Source organism: Protopterus annectens, chromosome 3.part1, assembly GCF_019279795.1.
Source record: "Protopterus annectens isolate FY-2018-M chromosome 3.part1, PAN1.0, whole genome shotgun sequence".
Classification (NCBI taxonomy): domain Eukaryota; kingdom Metazoa; phylum Chordata; order Ceratodontiformes; family Protopteridae; genus Protopterus; species Protopterus annectens.
The window spans coordinates 68,668,706-68,687,176 of record NC_056732.1 but is presented as its reverse complement, the minus strand read 5'-3'; the positions used below and the strand labels follow the sequence as shown (position 1 = coordinate 68,687,176).

The window sequence follows — 18,471 nt, the reverse complement described above, 5'->3', positions numbered from 1 at the left end:
GTCTCTCCAAGACATACAGTGGATATAAAAAGTGTACACACCCCTGTAAAAATGCCAGGGTTTTGTGATATAAAAAAATGAGACCACAGTAAATCATTTCAAAACTTTCTCCACCTTTAATGTGACCTATAACCTGTACAATTCAATTGAAAAACAATCAAATCTGTTATGGGAAAAAATATAAAAAAATACAAAACGTATAATACGTTGGTTGCATAAGTGTGCACACCTTAAACTAATACTTTTTGTGTGCACACCCTTAAACTAATACTTTGTTGAAGCACATTTTGATTTAATTACAGCATTCAGTCTTCTTGGGTGTACACCTGCCATCAATTAAAGAGATGTGGATTAACCCCAAATAAAGTTCAGCCATCCAAGTAGGATTTTCTTGACATATACTCAGTTGCCTGCTACAGCAAAAGCCATGGTTCACAGAGAGCTTATAAAGCATCAAAGGGATCTCATTGTTAAAAAGTATCAGTCAGGAAAAGGGTACAAAAACATTTCCACAGCATTAGATATACCATGGAAGACAGTCATCAAAAAGTGGAGAAAATATGGGACAACAGTGACATTGCAAAGAACTGGATGTCCCTCCAACACTGATGAAAAGACAAGATGAAAACTGGACAGGGAGGCTGCCAAGAGACCTACAGCAACACTGAAGGAGCTGCAGGACTTTCTGGCAAGTACTGGTTGTGTACTACATGTGACCGCAATCTCCCGTATTTTCCATATGTCTGGGCTATGGGGTAGGGTTGCAAGACAGGAAGCCTTTTCATACACAGAAAAACATCCAGGCCCAGCTAAAATTTGCAAAACAATACATCGTCTCCCAAAAGCATGTGGGGAAAATGTGTTATGGTCTGATGAGACCAAAGCTGAAATATTTGGCCACAATTCCAAAAGGTACATTTGGCGCAAAAACAACAGTTCACATCACCGAAAGAACACCATCCCCACGGTGAAGCATGGTGGTGGTAGTATTCTTCTTTGGGGTTGCTTTTCTTTAGCTGGAAGTGGGGCTTTAGTCACGGTGGAGGGAATTATGAACAGTTCCAAATACCAGTCACTTTTGACCCAAAACCTTCAGGCATCTGCTAGAAAGCTGAAGATGAAGAAGAATTTCACCTTTCAACATGGCAGTGACCCCAAGCATACATCCAAATCAGCAAAAGAATGGCTTCACCAGATGAAAATTAAAGTTTTGGAATGGCCCAGTCAGAGCCTAGGCCTAAATTCCAATAGAAAAATCTGTGGGGTGACCTGAAGAGGGCTGTGCACAAGAGATGCCCTCGTAATTGACAAATTTGGAGCACTTTTGCAAGGAAGAGTGGGCAAATATTGCCAAGTTAAGATGTGCTATGCTGATAGACTTCTACCCAAAAAGACTGAATGCTGTAATTAAATCCAAAAGGTACTTCAACAAAGTATTAGTTTAAGGGTGTGCACACACAACAAAGTATTAGTTTAAGGGTATGCACACTTATGCAACCAGCGTATTGTACGTTTTTTTATATTTTTCCCTAACAGATTTGTTTGTTTTTCAATTGAATTGTACAGGTTATAGGTCACATTAAAGGTGGGAAAAGTTTTGAAATGATTTATTGTGGTCTCATTTTTATATCACAAAAACCTGGCATTTTAACAGGGATGTGTACACTTTTTATATCCACTTTATAAAGAATATCTCCCTTTTGACTGGCACCATCCCTGACCTTTAGGAAATTGTATATAGCTCACCTGTCCAAAAGCTTTGCTCCTCCAGTCAGCCAGATGTCTCCTGGTCCATAGCATTATTGTCTTACTTATACAGAATGTTAGAAAAGGCTGCTACTTTTTAGTTCCATAGTTGCAGTCTCATATTGGGGACCATGGACTTCTATTTCTCTGTCAGCATTGGTTTAGAAAACGAGATCACACAAACTCAGTTCTGATGTCACTTTTTGATTGCCTGCTTTGTGCAGTACAGTCAGGGAGACACACTGCTGCTGCTTATGTAAATTGGTCTTAAAACAAAGCCTTTATGCGTGCCTCATCAACTTCTGGTGAAGCAGCTATTGTTATATGGCCTTGACTCTGTTTCAGAATTGGTTCTCTACATAGGTATGTCAAAGTAACTATTCTTCAGTCAGTTATTGCATCAGTCAATTTTGTACGAGTACCTCTGGGTGGGGGTGGGGTTAGTTCTGTGACCTCTTTCACATTGCGTTACAGTTCCCTTATGGTCCTGAAGAAGAGGAATGTTCTACTTTATATAGATTGCATATATTGTCATCTGGGAGTATGCCGGTTATTCTGCTGCACTATGTTGCTTACTAAGTGGCATTTTGACTCCTCTTTCTGAGGCTGTCTACAAATGTGGAGGCTATGAAGAAGATGAAAATTGCTTGCAGAAGCACTACAGAGAAAGTTGGGGAGCACTTGAAGTCTTGGGGACAAAGCCTGAGGCAATGCAAATTGTAAAGGTTAGTTCATTTCAAAAAACCTAGCAGATATTTTTTTTTAATTGTACCCAGACTTGTGACTCAGGTAAAACAGTATGTGGTTTGCTTAGATTTCAGTAATGAGTTTTGAATTTCATTTCATATAAAAATTGTAAGTAAGATGCTTGCCGTGGAGTAGGTCGTAATGAGGTAAGCTAAGTTAAGGACTGGTTGAATAAGAGAAAAGATGGGATTGAATTAACTGATCTTTTTTTCTGAGAAGGAAAACACTAGATCAACCATTTTTATTAGATAGGCAGTGTTATTATTAAAGGGGATAGAATAAAGACACGGAAATTGCCATTATGCATACAAGTAGCTGTGCTTTGTAAAGTCTGCATATACTTGTGGCTTTATGAAAATTTTAGTAAAGTTTTGCCGTAACAGTTTCAGTCTTTTTCCAGTCACTTAGCTACAATGTGCTTTTAGTGGTACAAATGCAATAACTTCAAGATACAGTGGAAAGTTTTTGGACATGAAGTTTTAACTTTTTAATAACTTTTAAAAGTTATAAAGAAAAAAACAGTAAATGCTACTTATTTTATTACAGTGAAGAAAATGTTTGGAGGCTTTGTGATCATGTCAGAAATGAAGGAACATTTTCACTCGAAGAATGTTATGCTGTATTTATATCAAATGACAAGCGAATGGTAAGTTTCACAATCCAAAGGCTAAGCATGAGATAAATTGGAAGAAGGGGGAAGCAAATCCATTAAATGGACTATATAATGATTGTACTTTCAGGGTCTGTTTTGAAGACAGGAAAGCAACATTATTAATTTAATTGATGTCACAATATAGTGCTTGTTTGCAAATTGCAAATATATTGCATGTCACTTTAACACTTGGATAAGGAGTAATATGGCTTTTGTATAGCAGGTAGTTTGAACACAGAATGTTACACAGTGCCTTTCTCACGTTTCTTCTCATCACAAAATTTCTACAGGCAAGTATCCCATTGTGTAATTAAACTTACTGTTCATTAATACCTGTTCTCCTGTACTGGCCCATACTTGTATTAGGGATACGTGAACCACACAAGCTTAAAATCTGTGTATCTTGGGAAGCTGAGCTTCAGAAAGCTTGCATTTTGCAGTTTGGTCCTCTTTGATAAATTTTAAATCTGTCCCTCCTTGATTTTGAAGCACAATCTAGCCTAGTTTGCCTGTGATATACTGGTAATTCCTTACGGTTCATAGGTAGGTACCAGGCTATTGGCCCTAGGGCCTATAAAAGCCTAGTCAAAAAAGTACCCTGGCTTTCGCTACCCAAGAAAATTATTTTCCTGTGCCCCTGTCAAGCAGAACCACAGAAGTGATCCCCTGGGTGAATTTCATTCTACCCATCCAATCATCAAGATTTTTCTTGAAGTGCTAATGAGGAGCTCTGTTTGACATAGGTAGGTAGTCTGTTCCAGAGAATGGGAAGTCTCTGGGACAGGACTCTATCCTTCCAGCATGTTCTGTTTATTGTGGTGACAAGGTTTAGGTCCCTAGAGCGAGTAGCTCGGAGGGATTGGGATTTTTTTAAGTGGAGTATGTCCCAACAGCTCTGGGTTTCACATAGCTTTGTATGTTAGGCAGAGATCGCCTCTGATTAGGCGATATGCAACGGAGTAAAGCTGGAGTTTTGTGAGTCGGTCTGCATAAAGCATCTGTTTGAGGCCAGTAATCCTCTTTGTGAGATATTTTTGCGGCCTTTCCAGTTGTTGTAGAAGTCTTGTCAGGTACATACCAAAAGGGGCATTGTACTCTATAATGGGTCTAATGAGTGATTAGTAGAGGGGAACAATGACCTCTTTTTTTCTGGATGAAAAACCTTTTGTGATGAGGTGTGCCACGTAGAAGGATTTCCTGACCACTGTGGCGATGTGATTATCAAAGGAGAGACTACTGTCCACCTGTGTCCCAAGGTCTCTTATCACACTTTCGGTATTAAGTAGACTACCGCCTATGTGGTAGTTCATGGGCACACAGTTTTTACTAGAGGGGATGACAGTGCACTTTTTGGCATTGAGCTTGAGACCATTGCTTTGACACCAGGCATCTGTCTCGGTGAGGCCCTTTTGTAGGTTGTCCACATCATTAGGAGTTTCGATTATGGCTTCTAGTTTGCAGTCATCTGCAGATTTAGTTAGCCAAAGACCTTCTGTGTTAGCCTGTACTTCAGAGAAGTAGATACCAAACAGGAGAGGACCCAGGACTGAACCCTGTGGTACTTCACTTGTCACTGGTCTGATTGGGAGTCTGCTACTTTCACAGTGTGGGTTCTGTCAGTAAGCCAATTGGCAACCCATCTTGTGACATAGGGATTTATACCTAGTTTAGTGAGTTTATATTTCCAGAGTGGGGGATGGTGTTGAATACCTTGGCGAGATCTAGATAGGCTGTGTGAACCACCTTACCCGAATCCATGGCTTTAGTGACTGCTTCAGAGAAGTCTGTCAGGTTTAGGAGACATGATCTGCCTTTTACAAACCCGAACTGTGTGGAGTCCAGAGTTTGGAGATCACTAATATCTTTGTTTATGAGTTCCATGATGATACGTTCCATGGCCTTGCAGACCAGGCTCGTCAGGCTAATGGGGCGGTAGTTCCCAGGGTCTGTTGTGGCCCCCCCTTTGTGGAGTGGGATAACCTTCATGGTGCGCCATTCAATGGGCACAAAGCCTGAGGTGAGGCTATGATTGAACATGGTACTTAGGTGGGGTGCCAGTTCATTCTGTAGTGCGTGTAGAAGGCAGCCTGGGATGTTGTCAGGTCCCATGGATGCTGTGTTCTTGGTTATGGAGAGTGAGGTTTTTACCTGTGCAGCTGTGATTACAGGAACTTTGCATTCTTCTGGTATAAAGATGGGCCCTTTAGGGGGCGAGAGGGGGGTAAAGTTATCACTGAACCTATCTGCCAGGATGTTGGCAATATCAGTTGGTTCTGTATATTTAATGTCATTGTGCTGTAACTCAGAGCTGATTTGAGTGTTGCCATTGAGATTCTTAACATAGCTGTAGAATGCTTTGTGGTTGTCTTTAGAATCAGTGGCGATTTTGTTTTCGTAACTAGCTTTGGAGGATGTTATGAGGGATCTCAGCTTCTTACGGTGGCTGACCAGGGAGTTCTTCCAATCGTGGGATTTTACTCTTTTTTTGCAACAGTTTCTTTCTTCTGTTGTAGAGTTTGTTTATGGCAGAAGATAACCAGATTGGCTTCCTTTTTTTTGGAGGATAGCATCTTGGTTCTGTTAGGGATAGCACGTTCCATGAACTCGTGTAAGTGCTTATAAACTGCATTTGTGTAGGATTTAACAGTCGTACCTCTATTGTCCATCTGCATGGGTGTCGTGAAGTTTGCCACTTCTGTCTTAAGAAGCGTGAAGTTGGCTTTGGAGAAATTTTTTATGGTTGTTTCCTAATGGGGGGTGGGAGCGGGATGTGGATGTCTAGGGTGATTAGCTTGTTGTCAGATCTGACCAACGAGGAGCTGACCTCTGGTGTGGAACACTGGTCGCCCATGTTGGTGATGACCAGGTCTAGGGTATTGCTGCCCTTGGTGGGGGTGTGGATAAGGTGATCCAAGGAGTTGGAATTGATGATTTCCACAAAATGTTGAGGAAAAGAGTTGGTACACGAGTCGTTTTCCCAGTTAATGGTGGGGTAGTTGAAATCGCCCATTATTAGGGTGTTGGGTTGTACCTTAATATTTTCCAGTGTATCAAGAAAAGGAGTGGGAATCCTGGGGCATGGTGGGGGGTTTGCAGCAAGCTACAATCTGGATTACGGTTTTGCCCAGTGTTAGTTAAATGTGGATAATCTCTGATGCATTATGCTGAGCAGCTAGCTTGGAGTTGTGGATATCCTTAATGAATATGGACACGCCTCCACCTTTAGGGTTTCGGTCCAGGTTTGTTGACTGAAATGTGTGGTATGAATTATAGCCTGGTAATGCAGGGGTGCTCTGTGGAGCTTTGAACCAGGTCTCTGTTACTGCTCAGATGTCGATGTTCTCCATTTTAAGGAGTGCCTCGAGTGAGTGCATTTTGAGGTTTAGACTTCTAGCATTGAGTAGCATTTCCCTCAGATTTTGCTTGATTGTACCTGTTACGGTGGTGAATTTGTCATTTGAATCTTGCCTAAAAAAGGCACTATAGGGGTGGCAAGAGCTTTTGCCAGTATCTGGAATCCCAAGGGCGACAGATGCAGGCCATCTCTGGCAAAGCAGCGTGGTCTGTCTTTCATGTCATCCCAGGCAGACAGATACTGGATTCCCTTAGAATGACACCCGAAGCTTAGCAAATTGTTGAAGTCAATCATTTTGTTCTTGTACTGTGGTATCACTCTGGGTGATGGCAGGATGCTACTCAGGGCTAAGGTCATGCATGCCTGGGCTACAAGATCGGAGAGCTCCTCCATGTCTCTTTTTATGTAGTCCAGGGAGGTACATCTCAGGTCATTCATTCAGGTCAGGATTTGACACACTCACAATTCTACAGTTACTCCTGGAATTTCCTATTTAAATGTTTCTGTTGTACCATCCCTGACTAGACTACATGTAGGTAGTTTCCTGTCTGACCGTGACCTTTCTAGATGCCTTGTGCCTTGGTCTTCATCAGGACTTCATTCGGGTCTTCTAGGTCTCTTTCTTTGCACCCCTTATCATCCATTGACTGGGATAAGATGAAAAGGGCACTGGTCAAAGCTCAGATTAAACTGGGTAATGGTAACAAAAGAATATCACTCTGCCTCTGCTCTTTCATTGGGCTTGTTCCAGCACCAGGTGCTGTAAAGCTGATGTTTCAACTGCCAACTCCTAGTTTGGCACTAACTGACTGTTGCATTGATGCTAATGTCTTGCTGTGTGTTAGTGGTTCAGGTCCTAAATGCTGGCTGGTGTGCACCGATATTGATGACTGACAAGAGCATGGGCACCATTGTCAGTATTGACGTCATCAGTATTCAAGGTCTCAGCACTGAAGTCTTTCGCTGCAGCAGTGTCATCCGTAGTATCAGGAGCAATACAGTTCCCTTTAGCAGTGAAGCCCTTGGCCTTGAGGCCATTGAACCCATCTGCTCTTTTATTGCCAAGCATGTTGCTATTGACTGCTGGAAGATTGGACTTAACCCAGAGCCAATCTTTAGGCTTGGAAAATTCACTAGAAGAGCCAGCAGTGACATCAGCCCCACCCAGTGATGCCCATTAATTTGAAACTTTAGCCCTGTCATCTTCATCCCCCAAAGAGGCACGGGGTGTAAGGCCACAGTAGGGACAAGACCATGTCTTGTCTTGAGTCCTCTTTCTTCCCACTATGATGGCACCTCTCTTCTTCATGGAGACAGTTTGACTCCACTATGAAGTCTCTCACACAGGATACAGATTTGTAAAAGAGAAAGAGAGAGAGACCTCCCAATGTCCTCTTCTGATGACCACAGATTTGAGGAGATCCTTTTTGGTAATACATTAGAGGGGTTTCTGGCCCGCCAACTCTGTCCTAAAGAGGAAATCGTATAGGAGGCTTTTTGCTTTGCCTCATAAACTTCTTGTGTGGTTCCCTCATGTGACTGTATGGTTTTGTTGTTCTTACAGAGGGCTTGAGGAGTCTGCTGTGTTAGTACCAACCCCGTGGTTGCTGGTCAAGATCTTCTAACCTCCCAAATACTGTCAGCATTGGACTAAAGCACTCTTACCTGATTCATTTGTAGTAGCTATGCCCCCCCCCCCCAAGACAGAGCCCTCATAAGAGACCCCACCAACCCAGTCCCCTGATAAAGAATCTCCTGCTAAGGAACACTATGGGAAGTGGGTTTACCTGTCAGCTGCCTTCACAGTAAGAGCTATCAGCTGTCTAATGTAAAAAAATTGAGATTTCAGCATGGTCTTACAAAGAAAATGTTAGAAATGTTGAACAAGCTCCCAAACTGAAGGTACAACACAGGGTGATTTCCCAGTTGTTAAACCTGAATACAGTTTCTATGCTCTCTATGAGGTATTTAAATGTAGCAGATGAAACAGCTAATGCTGCTGGATCAAGCATTACCCTGAGGAATAACGCCTGGCTTCTTGAATGTTCCTTTGTGGAAGATTTCAAGGCAGCATTTAAAAAATGCCTCTTTGACAGCTTGTTTGATCCACAGGCTAAAGAAAACTACAAAAGAGCAAGCAAAAGGAGGAGATACTTGTTAATGTTAAGGTAAAGTTCTCCACTCCCAGAAAATATTTTCTTAGAACTAAAAGAGTGCAAGGAACGTATGGTTCAGAAAATCCCAAAAGTCTCTATTTGAGCAGTACCATTCAGATAAAAAAATTAATCCCATCCTGGAGGAAAAGGTGGACTGTAAAATCAGGGTTTCTATAGTCTTTCCTTGAGGATCCAACTATGGAACCCTCTGAGGAAGTGCTCAACTGTCCACCTCTAGAGACTACAAATGGTTATCTCTCCCTGCATTACATTTCATGGTAGGCCATCATATAGGAGGTAATATTGCTCAGTCCAATTTAATTCCCCCCAAACCTGCTTCCTTCCCAGTTTCAAACATCCTACCTTGTCAAAAGGAGGTAAATAAAAATACGAGGTAGCAAACTTTTTGAAGAAAAGAGCAATCCAATAGGTTCTACCAGACTAAAGAGGCTCCCGAGTTTATTCCTGGTTCTTTTTAATCTCCAAAAAGACAAAGGACTTCATACTTGATCTCAGTAACTAAACACATTCACATGGAAAACCAGATTCCATATGATTATGGTGCAGTTCATCCTTCTGTGCTTACAAGAAGGGGACTGGCAGTACTTTTGGATCTTCAAGATGTCCATCTACACATAATTGTAGTACTGACATCCAGAAGATTCCTGCACTTCACGATAACAGCCAGTCACTACCATTTCAGAGACCTACCATTTGTTCATGTCACTGTAGCCTCCCAGGGTATGGACCAAATGCATGGCAGGTATTACAGCTTACCTCAGCCTGAAGGTAACGAAGGTATTTCTCTGTCTGAATGAATGGCTGCTGGAATTTGTCACAAGGAAGTCAGTCAAACAAGCTAGGGATCATTTTAATTCTTTTCTGAGCTAGCTTTAGGAATTTCAGTGAACTCTGCTAAATCCCACCTGGACACGAGATCCTGCATAGCCAGTCTTTCCTAGGCAGGGTTACTACACTGCAGAACAATGTATGCCACCTTCTGACACTTCCACGTGTGACAGCACTGTTTTGCCTGAAAAGTTCCAGGCTTCAGAGCAGGAACAACATTTCTGATACCCAATGCAAAGTACCCCATGTGAGCTCTTCAGTGGGCATTATTGTTATAGTGAAATCAGAACTTAAGCCCATTGACCACAAGCCCAGACTGATATTGCTTCCACGCGCTATGGCCTTGTTTACTGGTGAAGGCTGTTACTCTCCTCAGACTTTTCTAAGGACTTGTATCTCAGCAATCCAGGCAACCTTATCCACGACATTCACTCTGTCAAACTGATTGCATAGTTTCTCAATTTCCCTTAATAGTCAGGCTACCCTGTTTAGGTGGTCTAGAGCCTCACAGTGTGGCAAAAGTCAGTTTCTAGCTAGTTTCACTGTGTGTGAGGTATTAACTGGAAATTGTCTACATTTATTAAGCATCTGCTTGGGTTTTTTGTTCTGATTTCCTGCCAAGGAGTGTATCATATTGTTTCCCACCCTCCGTTCCTCTTGGTACTCCCTCCCTATTGGTATCATTTTCTTATACTTGGCTTTGCAGTTGCCTGCCCCTACTGTAAATTTGATCTGGGACCCAGTCTACTGTCATTACCTCATTCTACCTAATCCAGGGAGAATATTTGAGAAGGCCAACCCACTTAGTTTCTGCTCCTTCTTTCCCCTTTCCACTTTACAAAAAAAAAAAAAAAAAAAAATCTAAGCTTGTTTCCTGCCTTTCCTGTAAGTAATCTAGTCCAGGTACAGATTTGCTGTATATAGGACTGTTTGTAAGCTTCTGAACCCCCAAGCCTTTCTGTGTTGGAGGGAAGCCTTCTAGCTTAATTTTGTTTCTCAGAACTAGCCAGTTTTTTATTTTCAGGACTCAAATATGTTTCTTTGAGCTCAGCACTTGTTCAGAACTCGTTGTAAGCACTAAATAAGCTACAAATTTCTACAGCACTCAAATTTCCTCACTTGTCTAAAGGAAAACAGTTTTTAGTACTTAATAAATAAGCACCTATCCAGGCATGTCTAAGGGTCAGCTCCCGGTGTTTTCTTCTGTCTACCTGATGAATCTGGGCATCCTAGGGCAATACAGCAGTTGCCTCATGTACACAGACAACCCTCTCCTCCTGCCACCCAACACTACAACCTGTGAGAGATCCACTTATATAGCCAAACTGGAAGCAAAGCTCTCTTCACCCAAGACTGGACTAGACAGTCAAGAGGAGAATGTAAACACTTGCACCACACCACATGCATCACATAGTCCCTCAAAACCTACACTGCCAAAACACACACATAGAAACACAAAACACACAACTATACTCGCGGAGGCTCTCAATAAAAATCTGCCCAAGCAACAGGGACCTCCAAAGCAGAAATGCAAGTAACCTCCACCCCCCAACACAACCCAAATGACGCATAGCCCACAAAGTTGGTGTGCCACTCAACCACAGCCCATAAGGCATAACAAAGTACCCAACACTCTAGTCATAGGTGACTCTATAGTCAGGCACACTGATGTTCCACTCACCAGGCTAAACAAGGATAAAGTTACTGTCAGCTGCCTGTCAGGTGCCAGGATCCACCACACAACACACGCACTCAGGTCACTCCACAGCAAGTACAAATATGACTCTGTCATTGTCCATGTTGGTGTGAATGACCTGAGACATACCTCCCTGGACTACATGAAAAGAGACATGGAGGAGCTGTCCGATTTTGTAGCCCAGGCAGATATGACCCTAGCCCTGAGTAGCATCCTGCCATCACCCAGAATGATACCACAGTACAAAGACAAAATGATTGACTTCAACAGTTGGCTAAGCTTCTGGTGTCATTCTAAGGTCATCCAGTAACTGTCTGCCTGGGATGACATGATTGACAAATCACAGTGCTTTGCCAGAGATGGCCTGCACCTGTCACCCTTGGGATTCTGATTACTGGCTAAGGCTCTTGCCACCCCTATAGTACCTTTTTAGGCAAGGTTCAAATGACAAATTCAGCACGGTAACAGGTACAAGCAAGCAAAATCTGAGGGTAATGCTACTCAATGCTAGAAGTCTAAACCTCAAAATGCACTCACTCGAGGTACTCCTTAAAATGGAGAACATCGACATGTGTGCAGTGACAGGAACCTGGTTCAAGGCTCCAGAGAGCACCCCTGCATTACCAGGCTATAATTCATACCACACCGTTCGGCCAACTAACCTGGACCGAAACACTGAAGGTGGGGGCGTGTCTATATTCATTAAGGATATCCACATCTCCAGGCTAGTTGCTCAGCATAATGCATCCGAGATTATCCAAGTGCAACTAACTCTGAGCAAGACCGCAATCCAAATTGTAACTTGCTACAGATCCCCCACCATGCCCCAGGATTCCCACTCCTCATTTCTTGATACACTGGAAAATATTAGGGTACAACCTAACACCCTAATTATGGGCGATTTTAACTACCCCACCATTAACTGGAAAAACTACTCATGTACCAACTCTTGTGCTCAACGTTTTCTGGAATTCATAAATTCCAATGCCTTGGATCAACTTATCCACACCCCCACCAGGGGAGCAATATCCTAGACCTGGTCATTACCACATGGGCAACCAGTGTTCCACACCAGAGGTCAATTCCTCGGTCAGATCCAACCACAAGCTAATCACCCTAGACATCCACATCCCACCCCCACCCCCATTAGGGAAACCACCGTAAAAAATTTCTCCAAAGCCAACTTCACACTTCTTACAACGGAAGTGGCAAACTTCACGACACCCATGCTGATGGACAATAGAGGTACGACTGCTAAATCCTACACAAATGGACTTTATAAGCACTTACATGAGAGCATGGATCGTGCAATCCCTAACAGAACCAAGATGCTATACTCCAAAAAAAGAAGCAAATCTTTTGGTCCCCTGCCTTTAACAAACTCTACGACAGAAGAAAGAAACTGTTGCAAAAAAGAGTAAAATCCAATGATTGGAGGAACTCCCTGGTCAGCCTCAGTAAGAAGTTGAGATCCCTCATAAAATCCTCCAAAGCTAGTTACAAAAACAAAATCGCCACTAATTCTAAAGACAACCACAAAGCATTCTATAGCTATGTCAAGAATCTCAATGGCAACACTCAGGTCTGCTCTGAGTTACAGCACAATGGCACTAAATATAAAGAACCAACTGATATTGCCAGCATCCTGGCAGATAGGTTCAGTGCTAACTTTACCCCCTTCACATCCTCTATAGATCCCATCTCTATACCAGAAGAATGCAAACTTCCTGTAATCATGGCTGCACAGGTAAAACCCACACTCTCCAAAGCCAAGAACACAGCATCCATGGGATATGACAATATCCCAGGCTGCGTTCTACACGAACTACAGAACGAACTGGCACCCCACCTAAGCACCATGTTCAATCATAGCCTCACCTCAGGCTTTGTGCACACTGAATGGTGCACAGCGACAGTTATCCCACTCCACAAAGGGGGAGCCACCATGGACCCCAGGAACTACCGCCCCATTAGCCTGACGAGTCTGGTCTGCAAGACTATGGAATGTATCATAATGGAACTTATAAACATTGACAATGGTAATCTCCAAACTCTGGACCCCACCTAGTTCGGGTTTGTAAAAGGCAGATCATGTCTCCTACACCTGATAGACTTCTTTGGAGCAGTCACCAAAGCCATAGATGAGGGTAAGGTGGTTCGCACAGCCTATCTAGATCTTGCCAAAGCTTTCAACACCATCCCCCACTCTGGAATTATAGATAAACTCACTAAACTAGGTATAAATCCCTATGTCACAAGATGCGTTGCCAACTCGCTCACTGACATAACCCACACTGTGAAAGTAGCAGACTCCAAATCCAACTTCAGACCAGTGACAAGTGGAGTACCACAGGGTTCATTCCTGGGTCCTCTCCTTTTTGGTATCTGCTTCTCTGAAGTACAGGCTAACACAGAATGTCTTTGGCTAATGAAGTTTGTAGATGACTGCAAACTAGGAGCCTTAATCAAAACTCCTAACAATGTGGACATCCTACAAAAGGGCCTCACTGAGACAGATGCCTGGTGTCAAAGCCATGGTCTCAAGCTCAATGCCAAAAAGTGCATTGTCATCCCTTTTGGTAAAAACTCTGTACCCATGAACTACCACATAGGCGGTAGTCTATTTAACACTGAAAGTGTGATAAGAGACCTTGTGACACAGGCGGACAGTAGTCTCTCCTTTGATAATCGCATCGCCACAGTAGTCAGGAAATCCTTCTACGTGGCACACCACATCACAAAAGGTTTCTCATCCAGGAAAAAAGAGGTCATTGTTCCCCTCTACTCGTCCCTCATTAGACCCACTATAGAGTACAATGCCCCTTTTGATATGTACCTCACAAGACATCTACAACAACTGGAAAGGTCACAGAAATATCTCACAAAGAGGATTACTGGCCTCAAACAGATGCCCTATGCAGACCGTCTCAAAAAACTCCAGCTTTACTGTGTCGCATATCGCATTCTCAGAGGCGATCTCTGCCTAACATACAAAGCTATGTCAAACCCAGAGCTGTTGGACATACTCCACTTAAAGAAATCCCAATCCCTCCAACCTACACGCTCTAGGGACCTAAACCTTGTCACCACAATAAACAGAACATGCCAAAGGGATAGATTCCTGTCCCAGAGACTTCCCATACTCTGGAACAAACTACCTATCTATATCAAACAAATCTCCGCATTAGCACTCTTCAAGAAAAATCTTGGATGATTGGATGGGAGATAGGAAATTCACCCCAGGGATCACTTCTGTGGCTCTGCTCGACAGGGGCACAGGAAAATAATTTTCTTGGGTGGCGAAAGCCAGGGTACTTTTGGCTAGGCTTATATAAGCCCTAGGGCCAATAGCCTAGTACCTGCCTATGAACTAGAAAAAAAAAATATTGAACGAAATGGACAGCTTTCATTTGGTTAGCTAGCTATGATGTAGACCTGTTATCGGCCCCTTTTTATGTAGTGCTACAACTCTTGTTCTATATTTTTTGCAAAAGCTATAGCTGCCTTGTGGTCAAAGTCCTCTTAGATGCAGTTTCAGATTTTCACCAGGGCATACATTTATTATTCTTAGCTTTGCTAAAAGTGTGTAAAACATTTCTTAAAGCTGCATTTCTGTTGAGACTTCCCCTTAGAGATCCAACTCCATATGGGATCTAAATGGTATGCATCTTTCTCCTTTTGAACTCACATCCAAAGCTGAGCTTAAAAATATTTGTCATAGAAGACTGTCTTCTTCTTAACAATCAGTTCAGGGAAGAGAGTTTCTGAACTGTAAGCTCTTTCTTCTTAGGCTACTGTATGTAACCTTTTCACAAAGACAGGACTTCTGCACTCAAAGGTTGTAACAGAAGTTAATTTCAACCAAGCCATTAATCTCCTAGTTTTCTAGGTTAACACTAGTCTTTGAGGCATTTGTTCCTATTAGGAGGGTAAAATGTGTTTGTTTTTTTGTCTGAAGGCTTTCAATAAAACAAAATGTTTTGTAAGATGTGACATAGGTTGAAATGGATATGACAAGAACCAAATGTATAAAAGTTCAACCTGCCAAACAGTGTATGTTTGTAACGCAAAATATGGAACTAGACATTTAACAAAAAAAGCTGTTATACGCAAAAGGTGGGAATAATAACTTTTTAATACAATGATGCTTTTTTACAATTTGTTTAAATGTTAGTGGTGTCACAGATAAATAGACAAAAGAAAGAGTAGTGAATTATATTAAAAAGTATAGAGTGCAAATAGCTAAGTTACAGGAGACACACTTGGAACGAAATGAACATGTGAATTTGATATAGAAAGGTTTTCTGGATGGTTATTCAGCAGAATATATGGGACAAAAGAAAAGACGAGTACTTATATTAATTGCAAGAGGAGATCCAGTAGTGATAGAAGAGGATAAAAAGGATAATAATGGTAGATTTGTAGTACTAAGAGGCTACTAGCAAGGAAGGAGTATTACAATGGCATGTATTTATATTCCACTTAAACCTGCTATAATCAAACTTAAGAAAATTCTGGGAGAAATAATCAGTTTTCAGCAAGGAATATTACTTACAGGTGGGGACTGGAATTTGATTTGTAGCATTGAAGATGTGTCTGGGGGCCCAGAAGGGAAAGTATAACAAAGAAGGGTAGACTTTTGAAGAAATTTATGAAAATATTTGACGTGGAAGATGCGAATTCAGTACTAGGACTTCGGAGTGAATTTACATATTATTCCCCAAGATATAAAAACTGTGCTAAACTAGACAGAATTTACTTTTCACAAGAACATTTGCATTTACAAGAAAAATCAATGCAGTGCAGGTAAACTGGTCCCCCCCAAAGTACAGTCAATACAAAACAAGATGAAAGGAGGTACCAGACCACAGCAGATAAAACCATAAATGTTTCAACTTGTTTTGTATTGACTGTATAAACATTTATGGTTTTATCTGGTCTGGTACCTCATTTTATCTTGTTTTGTATTAACATATACATTTAATTGAAGGTCTTGATATGCACCCAGTAACTATTTCAGATCATGTGCCAATATTAACTGAAATAAAAACACAGGGTAATGAAATAAAAATGAGACACTGGCACTTTCCCACCTACCTGTTGAAAGGAGAGGAATTTAAGGAATGGGTAGTAGAAATTATTCAGGAGCTATTAGAGATGATGGAAATTAGTTCTGAAAATACAGCTAGGGAGTTGGATACAATTAAAGTTGAGTTTAAAAGTAGGGTGGAAATAAAAGAAAGAGAGGTATGGTTAAGAGGTAACAAGAATTATTTAGAGGGACTGACAAGTGTTAATGTATTGCAGAATAGGGGGAATCTCACAGAACAAGAAGAGGAGCAATTGCAGAATGCTAAACAGAAAATAAGGGATCACCTCGATGAAATGCATGGGTTTAGAAAGATTGCTGTTAACATAGCCGGCGTTAGGCACCCGCGAAACCCGCGGCCGTGGGGAGCCCCCGATTGCTTCTCCGCAAATGAGGGCCCCCATTCAGCAGCCACGGGTTGCTCTGACCGGCGTTGCTCTTCTTCGGCTCGGCTCCTCATGGACATCCGCTCGCATAGACCGGCACGGTATGTTCGACCTAGGAGTCTTTTCAATTCTGTACACACACACACACACACACACACACACACAAAATGCAAACCTGACTTCTGTAACAGTCAGTATGCTCCGGCTGACCAAAGTTGACACAGTTTCCGTGGCATATCTGCACTTTTATGTGTTACATTTATGTACTTTTCAGGTATTTTGGCGGTTATTTATAATTGCTGTACTTAAATGGGACTACAAATGCAAAGTGAAACACCCTCTTATTTGCGTTATAACCCGTGTTCTGTAAATAATCATTCCCTTTTGTTTAGGAAAAAAAACGAGGAATTGGAACCATCAAAAGTTCTTTCTTTTAGTAATTGTGAAATGATTTTTCATAAAAATAAGGACGCATTACAGGATAACAGCCAGTAGCACTTGCCTTGTTCCTGCACACGTGAATCAGAATCAGAAGTGTTCTTTTGTTTTCTTCATTAACTTTACCACCATCCCAAAATATATTAACATAATTACTTGGTAATGTTACTAGTTCTACACTAAGTTTTGGAAACTCTTAAGTAAATCCCATTTGAACCCTTTGCTTTGTCACCCCCTTAGCTTTTAAACACTCTTCATGAGATCATGCTATATTCCTGTCCATTTTTACTTAAAGGCTATTTATTTATTTTACATTTGTTTACCAGGAAATTCTGACTGGACACAGGTCCTTTTTCAGCGATGGCCCACGCAGAAAAGCTACAGATACACGGATATTGTTAACATATATTAGCATACATAAAGTATCAGTTACAGAACAATTTAGTAGTTTAACAAGCATACAGGATACCATTTTGATGGCAAAAAAGTACAAAATGTTGCAGACATACATTTCATTACATGGAAAAAAGTTGCTTTATAGATCTTAATGCTGCAGTTGCAGTTAAAATGATTGAGAGGGTTATACACAATCATACAGATGTAGTTGCTACAAATGCAGTTGAGGTGATAAAAGGGTAAAAGTCTTAGATGAAGTTACTACTTGTTATACAAGATAAAAAGGGTAATATACTGCTATGATAAATGTCCTTCTGTTCTTCTGTAAAGAGCTGGGCTATTTGTTAATCAACTGTTTACTTTCAGTATATTTTCTGATCACCACCCTCTATTTTCTTAAGTTTCACAAGCCCCTGTTTTGTTTTTGTATGTGAATACTTGATGGAGGGTAACTCACTTCACTGCCCTTACCTTAAAAAGATGGTGAAATCTTCAGCAGGTAACTGTAATACTGAAAAAGTTGTATATAGGGCCAGGTGTAATGACCGTCCTGCATTTTATATGGGTAAGACTATGTCTGAAAAGGATTTCAGGTCATCTTTCTGACATCAGACATCAATGCCAGAGGAACTCCTTATCCAGACACTTATTAGAACACCCCAGACATTATGGTTTTAGATTTATCATTCTGGACTGTATGGAGATGGATGAGCTTGAAGGGGACATCAGTGGTGTGTTGGAGAAAAAAGAACAATGCTGGTAGTTGAAATTAAATGCATTCAGAAGCCAGGACTTAAGTACTATTGTTCTATGAAGAGTGTGTTGAATTTATGCAAGCTGCTGCACAATTTGTAAAGATTTTTTAGGGAAGTTTGTGAGGAATATTTTTATGTACTAAAAATATACTAAATAATAAAAATGATGTGTAGAATGTGTATATATATATATATATATATATATA

At 41.4% G+C, this 18,471-nt stretch overlaps 1 protein-coding gene across 3 annotated transcripts in view; it reads left to right on the top strand.

The window, feature by feature from the left end:
- The window catches only part of NTAQ1 (N-terminal glutamine amidase 1), an 868,727-nt gene that overhangs the window by 441,798 nt on the left and 408,458 nt on the right, over positions 1 to 18,471 (top strand). For all 3 annotated transcript variants that reach the window (XM_044066586.1, XM_044066585.1, XM_044066583.1), the window contains one exon: positions 3,040 to 3,139. In XM_044066586.1, the coding sequence (XP_043922521.1) occupies positions 3,137 to 3,139 (3 nt within the window). In that variant the 5' untranslated portion in view covers positions 3,040 to 3,136. The remainder of the gene's footprint in view (positions 1 to 3,039; positions 3,140 to 18,471) is intronic.